Genomic DNA, 12575 nt, shown 5'->3' on the forward strand with positions numbered 1-12575 from the left:
CATGGAGGCCCTTCGTGGCCGGCGTCTCTATGGTAGCGAGAGCCGGAAGGCGGATGGGGGGGGCGGTTTCCGGTGGGGAGGGAGGCGCCGCATGAGGTTCGTGCTGCGCAGGCGGGAAATTGACCCCCGGGGGAGGGGGGTCGGTACCTGGGGCAGAGGTGGGGTCAGTGCCTGGGGCAGGGAGGGGGTCGGTGTCTGGGGGAGGATGGGGCAGGGGGCCCTGGGGCAGGGCCAGGGGGTCGGTGTCTGGGGGAGGATGGGGCAGGGGGCCCTGGGGCAGGGCCAGGGGGTCGGTGTCTGGGGGAGGATGGGGCAGGGGGCCCTGGGGCAGGGCCAGGGGGTCGGTGTCTGGGGGAGGATGGGGCAGGGGGTTCTGGGGCAGGGAGGGGGTCGGTGTCTGGGGGAGGATGAGAGGAGGGGTGGGGAGGGTCGGTGTCTGGGGAGGTTGGCGCAGGGTGGGTGTGTATCGGTGCCTGGGGCAGGGCCGGGGGGTTGGTGTCTGGGGAAGGATGGGGCAGGGGGTTCTGGGGCAGGGAGGGGGTCGGGCTCTAGGAGGGTCTGGTGGCGGGGTGAAGATAGGGATGGGGAGGGTTCTGTATGATCCTTCTCCTGGGGCTCAGCCTCCAGCCCCTGGAGAGCTCTGTTATGCTCTCCAGCACCCCAGGCCCTGCTGGGTGAGGCTCACTGGGTGGGTGGGAGCCTGCCCCTGTATCTACTCTGTGGCTACCCCATGGGTTCAGTCTCTGGGGGCTCCTGAGTTGGCTCCCTGCTGGGCCTCATCCTACTGGTGGGGTCATGTCTTTCCTCTCCTCTCCAGGTGCTTCACTGTTTTGACACTCACCCTAGCTGCAGCTTCCTCCCCTCTGTGCTGCCCCGGGCATGCGGGACCCGGGAGGGGACTGAAGAACTTCTTCATCTCTGGAGAGCTTCCTGACTGAACCTAGTCTCCAAAGCTCTCCCAAACCCATTGCTGGGAGACAGACCACACCAGAGTGGGCGAGGTGGGGAGGGGCCATCATGGCGGACACGCTGGAGTTCAACGAAATATACCAGGAGGTGAAGGGGTCCATGGTGAGAGATGCAGGAAACCTGGAAAGCCATTCCTTCCTGGGGGTGGGAAGCAGAGAATCTGGGAAGGTGTCGTTATTGTGGCTGGTGGAGTGGTGTATCTAGGGCTGAGACAAGGTGCTGAACTGTGGTTCCGCTTTCATTACAGCTCTCAAGCTAAGTGGGGTCACAGCTGGAGTGCCACCCCAAAGTAAAACCTAGAAGCTGTAAGTGACTTGGGGGAGGGGGTGTGCTTTTTCCCTGAGTCATTACGGAGCCCACAGATCAAGCCGCAGGCTAGGAGAGCAGGGCTTCATCATTCTGATGAGACAAAACACGGCCAGACCCCCGTAGGCATTAAAGAGCCAGTGACACTTTCCTGGGTGTTGGGGAGTTAGCGCCAGTGTCTTGGCTGCATTCCCGCTCTGGTTGGTAACACTCAGCTGACTGAAGGTCACAGCCCGTTGGACTTCAGGGAGCAGACTCCTTGCATTTCGTTCTAAACTGTTGCACGGTGTCACCAAGTGCTGTGGGAACTGATGTGTGCCCTAGCCGAAATGGCTGAAACTTGGGAGCCATTCAGAAAATCCAATGCAAGATTCTTTTTATTCGCAGACATGAGTGTTTGCCAGTTTACAGCGAAGGTGCATGGTGCCCTGAGCTTTATAAATGAATCGGTTCTCATGGCAAGAAATCCAAATCTTTGGCTGTTGCTTGTGATGGTTACACTGGGGAATGTTGTCCCTACATCTATGAAATGCCCTTGATTGGGCTATTGTTCCTAAGTGGCCAGTCAGTCCTCTAGCTAAAGCGAATAAAGGCTTTACGGTGCCACTCTGGCTGACTTAAACTGGAGAGCTGGCGCTATGGCCCTGTGATGCATGGGGGGTAGTTGAAGTGGGAGGTGGGGGGATCTTGGAGTGAAGCTTGCATGAGAGTGAGGGAGGGTGTTTGGGGTGGGTTTAGTGGTGTTAGTTGGATATGGGGTGCGTGCACCCCTGCGTGGGAGAGGAGAGATGGTGGGGTTTCTGTTTTACATCCCTGGGGATGGGTGTTAAGTAGCCTTTTCCCTGGAGGAGGAAGAGTGTTGCTGGCTGATGTGGGGTTCTGGGTGTATTCTTTGACGCCATTCCAGAGTGTCACCAGCGTGTGCACTTAGCTCTTGGAGTGTTGTCCCTGTGCCCCCTACCAACTCCTGTCTCTCTCTGTCAGAATGATGGGCGGCTGCGGCTGAGCCGTCAGGGCGTCATCTTCAAGAACAGCAAGACGGGCAAGGTGGACAACATCCAGGCCTCCGAGCTAGCAGAGGGCATCTGGCGCCGGGTGGCACTAGGCCACGGCCTCAAGCTGCTCACCAAGAATGGACACGTCTACAAGTACGACGGCTTCAGGGAATCGGTGAGACCTTTGGCCTGGCCGGCTCCCCCTCCTAGAAGCGCCCACCCCGCCCTGTGCCAGGGCTCCCAGGGGGGAGTTATGTGGGTGGGCATCCCCAACGAGCTACAAGGTGACAATTGCTGAGCAACCTCCTGGATTTGCTGCTGTGGCATTAGTCCCTCAATGCAGCCCACGCCCTCACGAGCCCTGGATCCCGTCTGGCTCTGTGTAAACACCTCCCTCGTCCTGCCCTAAGGATCCTGTTCTTGGCCCAAACAGTTTGCCATGAGTTTTAGCTTCAAGGCTCTCTCCTAAGAGTCTTTTTTTAATTAATTGTGTTTATTACGGTAACGCCAAAGGGTCAGCTGAGAATGGGTCCCATTGCCCGAGGCTCTGTACAGAGTAGTAGATAGTCCCTGCCCTTAAGAGCGTATAGTCTAAATAGACCAGACAGCCACTGGGGCGGGAGTAGGAGTGGAACACACAAGCCCAGTGAACTATGTGTTGGCAGCAAGTGGCTTGTTAGTGCCCTGGTGTTCTTTCCTGGTGGGTGTAGTTAGGAGGGGATCAGTTGAAGGGAAGCGGGGGAGAGAATGGAACAGGTGTTGAGGGAAGTTGAGGCAAAGAGACTGTGAGCGAGGGGCAGTGTTCCCTCTAATTTTTCCCACCTGTGTGTGGAATTAATTGTGTTATGTGCACCAATATGGAGGTGACGTGTGACACATCATCTTCGTATTGGTGCACATAACAAAATTCATGTGTCGGGGGTGTGGCCAAGGAGTTTGGAGTGTGGGAGGGGGTTCAGGGCTGGGGCAGAGGGTCGGGGTGCGGGCTCTGGGGTGGGAGTGTGGGCTATGGGGTGGGACCAGGGATGAGGGGCTCAGGGTTGGGGTGGGCAGGATGAGGGTTCCAGCTGGGGGTGTGGGCTCTGGCAGGGCCATCCCTAGGGGGTGTAGGGCCTGGGACAAATCAGCATGTATGGGCCTCCGTTAACATTTTTTATACAGGTGAAATCTGGTGTGGGGAGGGGACACCAGTGCTGGGAGACAAGGGATGATGGAGAGTCACAGGGTGGCACCTATGCTAGGGGTGAGGGGGGCCCCCTGTGCTGGGGGGGTCCTGCAAAAGGAAGGGGTCCGGGGAGGAAGGGCAATGGATGGGGTCACCCTGGTGCTGGCATGTTCCAGCGGCGCTAGGATGCTGGCAGTGGGAGAGCAAGAAAAAGAAATACAACGCGCGCTTCCCACTGGTGAGTGCGGGCCCGACCCCTGCTGCTGGCGCCAGGCCTCCTGCTACCTCCCCAGGCTGGCCCGGGCCCCCTAACTCCACCCCTCCCGGGCCGGCCTATCGCCCCCTGCACGACTCATTCACACTGAAGTGTGGAGCCCGGAGCAGCTGTCCCGATTTGCCGTACCCAAGGGATGGCTCTGGGGTGGGGCTGGGGATGAGGGGTTTGGGGTGCAGGCTGGAGTACTCCCCCCAGCTCTCTCCCTGCAGCATCACCTGGGCTGGCGGGGAGGGGGGCCTCTCCCTTGGCTGTGGCAGATCCGGGCCAGGGCTGGATTGGGGCCGGGGGAGGGGCGCCTCTTCCCCGGCCGTGGCAGGTCTGTCGCTGGGCTGGGTTGGGTCCGGGACTGGGAGAGAAATCTCTCCCCACCGCAGCCCTGAGCGCCTGTGTGGCGCTTAATAGGCTGCTGCGTGGCCACACAGCTGAAGGGGAAGTTAGGCGCATGGGAGGGCTGGAACAAACAGCCCATCAGCACCAGGTAGAGAAAGTCCAGTCTACCTGCAGGGAGTTCTTCGAACAGGTAAGTGTCCCTGCTTTGGCTGCAGCTGCTCTGACTGGCTGGAGTCCCTGACTGGTTCCTCTGCAGTTGCCAGTTGTGTACTGGGGCATATCCCTACGAGAGGTTTCAGCTCCACACGAGTGTCCAGCGAAGATGCAGGGCTGGTAACTCCTGCTCACTCTCCCTTAGCTCTGTGGTCGTAGTTCTCCTAGTGACTGATTCTTTCCCCAGCTCACTTGTTTCCAGGCATGCGCTGTGTGTTGCACGAGCCATCCTAGATGGGAGAGCGCCGGAGCTCCTCGCTGCTGCTGTTTGTTACCCGGGGGAGCTGTGGGGTGCTAGCAGTGGCCGGGCCTCTCTGGGAGGGAAGGAGCTCTGATGTGATCCAGGTGGGGGGGAGGAAGGAGCCCTGATGTGATCCAGGTGGGGGGGAGGAAGGAGCCCTGGGGTATGGTGGCTTCTGATGGCCATTCTCTACTTCCCACTCAGGAGTTTGACAAGCTGTCAGAGTTCTTCAAGTCCCATTATCGTCTGGAGCTGGCGGAGAAGGATCTGTGCGTGAAGGGCTGGAACTGGGGGACCGTGAAGTTTGGAGGTGACTCTGGGGCGATGTCTTCGCTGCTTGTGAAGCATGGGACACGTTTACCTGCGGTAGCCTAACCCGTGACAGTGCAGCCACGTTTCCCCTGCTGTGACACCCGTGCTGGCGCTGTATCTGGCCCTGGCAAGCAGTAGAGCTAGCCCAAGGTTCATAGCGCCACAACTCCCTGGGGCATTCCGCTCATATTCGCGGGGCATTGGGGACGACTTGTCTGCCCGCCCTGGACGCTCATCCCCGGACAGGTTAGCCAGCCTCCTCCTCTACCAGACACCGGAGATGGAGGCTAGTGGAGAGCTGAGCAGAGGCAGACAGTCCGCTTCTGGTCAGGGGGCTGATGGGAAGGGATGGGAGGCCCTCGTGTCTCAATGGGCATGAGCACCTGTGGCTTTGTCTCTTAACTGCATCTACCTCGGGGTAGCAGTACGTGTTAGCAGCCGCCTGCAGCTTGGGGAGTGCTGCTCGCGGCGTGTGGCTGTGGGGAAGAACCTGTGATTGAGCTGGAGTTAAGCCTGTGGGGAAGGCCAGTTCTGGGAGCTGAGGGGTGTATAGCAGGGAGAGGAGCACAGCTCCTGCAGTGACTCGGATGTGGGGCCTGGCGTTGGGAGTGGATGGCTAAGTGCAGCAGAGAGGGAGTAGCTTGTAGCTCCACCTTCTCCTGAAGGGGGCGCTCTGAGTTGCTCTTGTCTGCGCAGCACCACCTTGTAGCTGCTGGCTGCGGAAGTTGTCTGACGGGAGGAGCGGCTGGCTGTGCGAGGTGGTCCATTGCCCCCTTGCTGACCCACTGGGTTCCCCCTCCCCGCAGGCCAGCTCCTGTCCTTCGACATCGGGGAGCAGCCCGTGTTCGAGATCCCACTCAGCAACGTGTCCCAGTGCACCACGGGCAAGAATGAGGTGACGCTGGAGTTCCACCAGAACGACGATGCTGAGGTGTCGCTCATGGAGGTGCGCTTCTACGTGCCGCCCACGCAGGAGGACGGCGTGGACCCTGTGGAGGTGCGTGTGGGCCAAGCTGGGGGTGGGGGAGGGAGTTCGTGGGCTGGGGGGAATGGGGCTGTGGCCTGTGTGAAGGTGCTGGGGGGGAATTATGGAGGGCTGCATTCAGCGGTCTGGAATAAAGGCCCCCTATCCTCCCCCACTCTTAGGCCTTTGCCCAGAATGTGCTGTCCAAGGCAGACGTGATCCAGGCGACCGGGGATGCCATCTGCATCTTCCGGGAGCTGCAGTGCCTGACGCCACGCGGTCGCTATGACATCCGCATCTACCCCACCTTCCTGCACCTGCACGGCAAGACCTTTGACTACAAGATCCCCTACACCACCGTGTTGCGCCTCTTCCTGCTGCCCCACAAGGACCAGCGCCAGATGTTCTTTGTGGTGAGGAGGGGGATGGTGGGCTGGCAGATCCCCCCACTGCATTGGGGGAAATGGTGGAGTTTGGCAGATCCCACTCCAGTGTGCCTCGGGCAGCCAGCGGATCAAAAGGCCCAGACCAGCTACTTCTGTTGGGGGCTGAGAACTGGGAGGGAGGGGACTGCCCTGTGGTACTTGGGAGGGATATTGCATGGAGGTGGGAGCTGGAATGGAGGAGATCCCTGAGCTCGGGGTACTGGGATCCCTCACCTGTTCATATCCTTGGCTTCCTTTCCAGATCAGCCTGGACCCTCCGATCAAGCAGGGCCAGACGCGCTACCACTTCCTGATCCTGCTCTTCTCCAAAGATGAGGACATCTCCCTGACCCTTAACATGAATGAGTGAGTGGCCTTCCTTCCCTGGCCAGACCCTCCTCCGCCAGTCTGGCCCTGCCCCCAGCCCTGTACCCTGTCAGGATCCCTCTGCTCCTGCCAGCCTGGCTCTGCCCTGTGCCCAGGCCTGACCCCTCTCTTCTCCCCACTCCTGCCATCCTGGCTCTATCCCCAGGCAGCCCCCCAGCCGTACCCATCCTCTGCTAGCCTTGCCATGCTCCTGACAGGATCCCTCCAATCCCGTGTGGACGCCAAACCTTGTCTGGCATGAGTGTCTGGCCATCCCCATCCAGGTTGGCTCACATCCAAGCCTCGGGAGGGGGTTCTCTTCTCCTGGGAGTAGATGCTGTTGCCCGAGGAATATGCGTTGTCCTCCTTGGCGGCCCTCTCATCTCTGGGTGCTGAGGGCTTCCCATGCTCCTGTCTCTCTCAGTTGGTGTGGGAGCTCCTGGGTCATCCCGTGTTGTTCCTGCTCGTGCTGGGCTCTCTCTCCTGCCTTCTGTCCTCATGCTGCCGTTTTCCCCGTGCCGTAGGGATGAGGTGGAGAAGCGCTTCGAGGGCCGACTCACCAAGAACATGTCCGGCTCGCTCTATGAGATGGTCAGTCGGGTCATGAAAGCTCTGGTGAACCGCAAGATCACCGTGCCCGGCAACTTCCAGGGGTGAATACACGACGGGCAGGGGAGTGGGACATGGGGCCTTCCTCTCTAGGGGGCTCCTATCCCAGGGGATGGGTACTGTCTAACTGAGGGGGTGGTGAATGGGACACGGGGCCTTTTCCTTCTAACGGGCTCTGGCTCCCATCCAGTCCCAGGGCGGTAGATTGTCTTGGGGTGGGGAATCGAATGTGGGCCCTTTCTTCTCTAGGGGGCACCAGCTGCAATCCTGGACTGGCTAGCTCAGGTGGCAAGTAGTGGGATACAGAGCCTGTTGCTAATTAAATATTTAGAAATGACTGATCTGTGAGGCCCCGTCCCTACATGCCTGGCTCTGGTGGACTTTTTCCCTGTCCTGTGACTGGGAGTTCCCAGTGGTGGGTGGGAGGAGAGTTGTGCCTCAGAGGTACGTGTGACAGATTCTCATCCCTTTATCCCTCCCCCCCCACCCCCCCCTTGGCTGCTGTCCCCTGGGAAAGCGTCTGTGCATGGGAGCCTTGCTGGTGTAACCCCCTGTCTGTGTCTCTCCTCCCCCATCCACGCGCCCCCAGGCACTCGGGAGCCCAGTGCATCACCTGCTCCTACAAGGCCAGCTCGGGGCTGCTCTACCCGCTGGAGCGTGGCTTCATCTATGTGCACAAGCCCCCAGTGCACATTCGCTTCGACGAGATCTCCTTCGTCAACTTCGCCCGCGGCACCACCACCACCCGCTCCTTCGACTTCGAGATCGAGACCAAGCAGGGCACGCAGTACACTTTCAGCAGCATAGAGAGGTGAGCCTCCCCCCACCACTCTGGGGGTGCGGTACACCTTCAGCAGCATAGAGAGGCGAGCGTGAATCCCTCCCCCCAAGCAGCTGCTGTCTGCTCTCTCCCCTCTGTCCCCATGGCTGTACTGCCTATTGCCCCATCTGTTCTCCTGGGCTGTCGCCCTCTTCCACGTGACACAACCCTGTCTCATGGCCTGCACTGGTATCCTGCTCCTCACTCAGCCCTGGGAAGTCTTGGCACCACAACCTGGTGGTGCAGGGCTGGCATCACCGTGCACTGCAATCTTGCTCGCTTATGGATGGGAGAGCGTTAGACTCCGCCTCTCCATGACCCCGTTTCCCCACTGTCACCCCCCTGCAGGGAGGAGTATGGGAAGCTGTTTGACTTTGTCAACGCCAAGAAGCTGAACATCAAGAACCGAAGCCACAAGGAGGTACCTGCGGTGGGGCGGGGCACTGGCTGGGTCCCCTGTCCCATCCTGACCGGGAGCCCCAGAGCCACTGGGGGGGCTGGGTGAGGGCAGGGGTTCGTTCTCTCTCTCTCGCTGCAGATTCTGCCTCCTCACTTTCTCTTCTCTCCTTGCCCTTGTAGAAGAAAAAGGTCCGTGCGATTTTCCCCTCCTCCTGGTGCAGGTCTCCTCTGCATGGCTGTGGTGCTCTCTACTAACCACAGTAACCCCGCATGAGCCATGGGAGGGAAGGGAGGGCCATGCCCCCCCACCCCTCCCGATCTCCTTGCCGAGTGGGCCCCACCTAACCCGGTTAACACTGCTCCTCTGGTCCCTGCATGCAGCCTGTGCTCGAGTGTTGGGGATCCTTTCCCAGAGTGGGGGCGGGGGGTGTGCACCCAGGAGCATGCTGGGAGTTGTAGTTCTCAGTTCTCTGCACATTTGGGGTGGGGGGTTGTGTCTGCCCTTCCCCTCTGCTGGGGGGAGGGGCAGAGAGTGGCACTCATGTGACCTCCCCCTGCTCCCCATGCAGTCCATGCCGCAGAGCTATGATGAATACGCTGACTCTGATGAAGACCAGCATGATGCCTACCTGGAGAGGATGAAGGAGGAGGGAAAGATCCGGGAGGAGAATGCTGATGACAGCAGTGATGAGTCTGGGGAGGAGACTGGTGAGACCTGTGCCTGGGGGTCCTCCCCCTGGCTGTGAGATCCTTCCCCAGCTGTCCCCTCCCTCCCCCCGGCTGTCCAGCGATTGGGGCGCCTCACCCTGGCTGAGAGATCTTCTCCCCCTCCAATCCCCCCGGCTATCCCCATTTGGGGTCAGAGAGACATTCCCATGCTCTTTACTCAGCCCTTTCCCCTGGGCTGTTGCCATCTCCCTCTCTTGCCCTGTCCCCCACCCAGAGAGGAAGAATGACCAGTGCATTCCCTTTCCTTCCAGATGAGTCGTTTAACCCCGGGGAGGAGGACGAGGATGTCGCAGAAGAGTGAGTCGGGGACAGGGGCTGCCTGGCATGGGGCTCTCGGGCTGTGACCTTGCCCTTTGATTGGCCCATTCTCGGATGGGAACTCGACCTGCGGTGGCCGCCGAGGCTGGACATTGTACATGTAGTGCCATCAGCGCTGGCCTCCCTGTGGTGCTATGGGGCGCCGTGCTGCCATGCGCAGCGAGTGGCTCAGTACAGGGCACTCTGCCTTTATGGGGCCTCCAGAGCTGATGGCTCAGCCGCAGGCACTGTCACCTCTGCCAGTGCTCCAGTGCGCTAGGTGGCTGGGAATGTCTGTGTGGGGAAGAGCTGGCTGTGCCCCTGCCACCCTGTTTCAAGGGACAGGTGAGGAGGCTTTTCCTGTTGCCATGCCCAAGCCATACTGGGAATGTCCCTAACCCTTCCATCCAGCGCCCCTGGAGCAATCTGCCCATGCTAGGCCTGATCTGTGCTGAGCTGGGGCTGCCGGCCCTGGGAGCAGAGGTGTTTGGTGGGGGTGGGGCTGATGCCAGGTTCCCATTCCCTCCTGCAGGTTCGACAGCGAAGTCTCTGCCAGTAGTGACGGTGGCAGCGACCGTGAGGAAAAGAGGAAGCCAGCCAAGAAAGCCAAGATCGTCAAGGAGCGCAAGCCCCGCAAGAAGCCATCAGAGGTGAGAGCTCTGCCCTGGCAAAGGGGGCTGCGTGGGTCCTGACCGCTGGCTCTGAGGAGTGGGATCCTCTACCTCCAGCACGCAGGCCAGCCCTGTGGGGAGACTGAGTCTTCGGGAGCTCTGCTTAGGCGGCGGCTGAGGCCACGAGTGAGTGTCCTCTGCGATGGGGAACTGTCCTGAGGGTCCCGCTGCTCCCCAGCTTAGGACACTAAAGAGCCTCCAGCTGGGGGTGAGTGACTCCCCTCCATGCCACGGAGCTCTTCAGCGCTGTGCCACTCCCCCAACCCCAATCTCACCTCACCCGCCTCCCTGCAGTCCTGCCCCAGCCGGGCCCGCTGGCTCCATTGGGCTCCTTGGCCCCAGTTGCCTTGTCTTAGTCTTGTGCTGCCTGGGCCCCGTGAGTGTGTCTGGCTGCTGGGGGGAAGGGCTGGGGTATCGAATGCCACGCCCCAGTGTTAATGGGGGGCACAAGGGGCCCTTGCCATGGGGGCCAGAGCCTCTGGTCCAAGGAACTGTAGAGCTACGTCCTGATGGATCCCCTGCTTGTTCTGTCTTTGCACCTGCCCCCTTCTCTTGCCAGAGTAAGAAAGGGAAAGACCCCAACGCCCCGAAGAGGCCCATGTCTGCCTACATGCTGTGGCTGAATGCCAGCCGCGAGAAGATCAAGTCAGACCACCCCGGCATCAGCATCACCGACCTGTCCAAGAAGGCTGGGGAGCTCTGGAAGGGCATGTCCAAGGAGAAGAAAGAGGTGGCCTTGGGTTGGGGGCGTGGCATGTTCTAACTGTCTTTTGGTGGGGTGGATGTTTGGGGGAGTGGGGTGGGCTGGCAGGGCTGTGTCTGGGGATGATAGGGGTAGTGTTGGGTGTAGGCCTGGCATGGGGAATTCTTGGGGAACCGAATGGAAGAGGTCTTGGAGGCAAACCCAACATGGGACAGGGGCCGTGTCTTGTTCAGGGAGGGGATAGGGATGGGCATCTGTTTTTGGCAGGCTGGCGAAGCTTGCTTGGGATCGCTTTGTATCTGATGGGGATCAGAAGTGAAACGGGGGGGGGCAGGTGAGCAAGGAGTGGCATCACCAACGCTGTGCTCTGGTGGCAGGAGTGGGATCGCAAGGCAGAAGATGCCAAGAGGGACTACGAGAAGGCCATGAAGGAGTACAGCGAGGGGGGCAAATCGGAGAGCTCCAAAAAGTAAGTTGGCTGGGCTGCTGGGAACATGGGTGGGTGACGAAGGGCCGTGGCCCCATCTCATCGGAGGGTAGGCAGCGAGGTGACGGGGAAAGGTGTGGCCCATGTACAGTGCGAGGAGTGGAGGATTGTCTATTTCCTCCCGGCCTTGTGGCACCTGGGCACCTCCACCAGTGCAGTAAGGGCTTGGGATGACCCTCTGATGGTTCGCTGTCCCCCATCCTGCACAGAGAGAAATCCAAGAAGAAGAAGCAGCAGCAGCAGCAGGGGAAGGGGAAAGCAGAGAGGAAAGCGGCACCGTCCAAGGCCCTCACCAAGTCTCCCGCCAAGCAGCTGGGTGAGAGCTTCAAGAGCAAGGAGTTTGTCTCCAGTGAGGAGAGCTCTGGTGACAACAAGAAGGAGGTAGGTGCGGGTGGGGCAGGGGGGGCTCCTGCCCCAATCTGGCAGCTGTGGCTATATGTGGTCTCCTGTTAACACACTTCCCCCTCCCCCCACAGGACTCCGAGGAGGAGGAAATCGCCAGCACGCCACCCAGCTTGGAGGACTCAGCATCTGGCTCGGATTAGAGCAACCCCTCCCGCTCCCTTTAGCCCTGCCCCTTTCCTGACTGCACAGGTCACTGAGTTGAGGCCTAGACACCCCCCAGTGCCCCCACATCCCTTCTGCCAGAGGCATGGGCTGGAGGGGTGACGCGGCTGCTCCGTTGGCTAGAACCTGCCCTACTTCTGGACCTTCCCTGACCCCTGCTCCCTCATGGAATTGCAGGACCTGTGCTGAACTCTGGAGAAAGGCAGAGGGTGCTAGAGATCAGGGGAGGGGGCGCACCCCTCCTTTCTCTCCATGCTGTGGGAGACTCCCTGTGTCCTATCAGAAGGCCCTCCCAGCAAATTGGGGGGTCGGAGGGTGGCCCACAGGCCCTGCAGCGGGGGGCTGGCTGGCTGAGAGGGGTCCGTCCCTTGGCCTGTAGTCAGGCTCTATCGGTGTTTTTTATGTTCTGTTTATTTTTGTATTTCTGATCTGTTCATGCGGCAATTGGATGGAATAAAAACCAAGTGACTTTGGACGGAGCGTCTGTCTGTCGCAGCGTGGCCAGGGGACAGATGGACGGATCTCCCAGTGCCAACAGAGCTTCCCCTCTAGAGCAGGCAAAGCCCCACTTTTGCCAGAGGGGGAAGGTGGCCACTCTGGAGCTGTGGTCTCCCCTCCCGACGGCTGCGTTTCCCAGGCATCTGCCTGCAGAGTGGGGCTGAATTTGGGCCAGAGCCTTATCTCACTGCATTCCAGTAAGCTGTGGCCCTAATTGTATTAAAGGCCATCA

At 60.1% G+C, this 12575-nt stretch overlaps 1 protein-coding gene across 2 annotated transcripts; it reads left to right on the forward strand.

Moving 5' to 3' along the window:
- The first annotated feature begins 55 nt into the window (after positions 1–55).
- Positions 56–12318, forward strand: SSRP1 (structure specific recognition protein 1). Of its 2 annotated transcripts, none has more exons than XM_054026810.1 (17): positions 56–96; positions 818–1071; positions 2260–2445; positions 4701–4806; positions 5615–5805; positions 5955–6185; positions 6460–6563; positions 7088–7216; positions 7762–7983; positions 8341–8413; positions 8961–9099; positions 9372–9417; positions 9950–10067; positions 10648–10818; positions 11169–11260; positions 11488–11659; positions 11755–12318. In XM_054026810.1, the coding sequence occupies exons 2-17, from the start codon at positions 1018–1020 to the stop codon at positions 11821–11823; spliced, it is 2103 nt and encodes a 700-aa protein (XP_053882785.1). In that variant the 5' UTR covers positions 56–96; positions 818–1017; the 3' UTR covers positions 11824–12318. The 2 variants fall into 2 exon arrangements, with proteins under 2 accessions (XP_053882785.1, XP_053882786.1); XM_054026811.1 differs by lacking the exon at positions 56–96 and adding an exon at positions 108–158.
- Positions 12319–12575: the final 257 nt, after the last annotated feature.

Source organism: Malaclemys terrapin, chromosome 4 (genome assembly GCF_027887155.1).
Source record: "Malaclemys terrapin pileata isolate rMalTer1 chromosome 4, rMalTer1.hap1, whole genome shotgun sequence".
NCBI lineage: Eukaryota > Metazoa > Chordata > Testudines > Emydidae > Malaclemys > Malaclemys terrapin.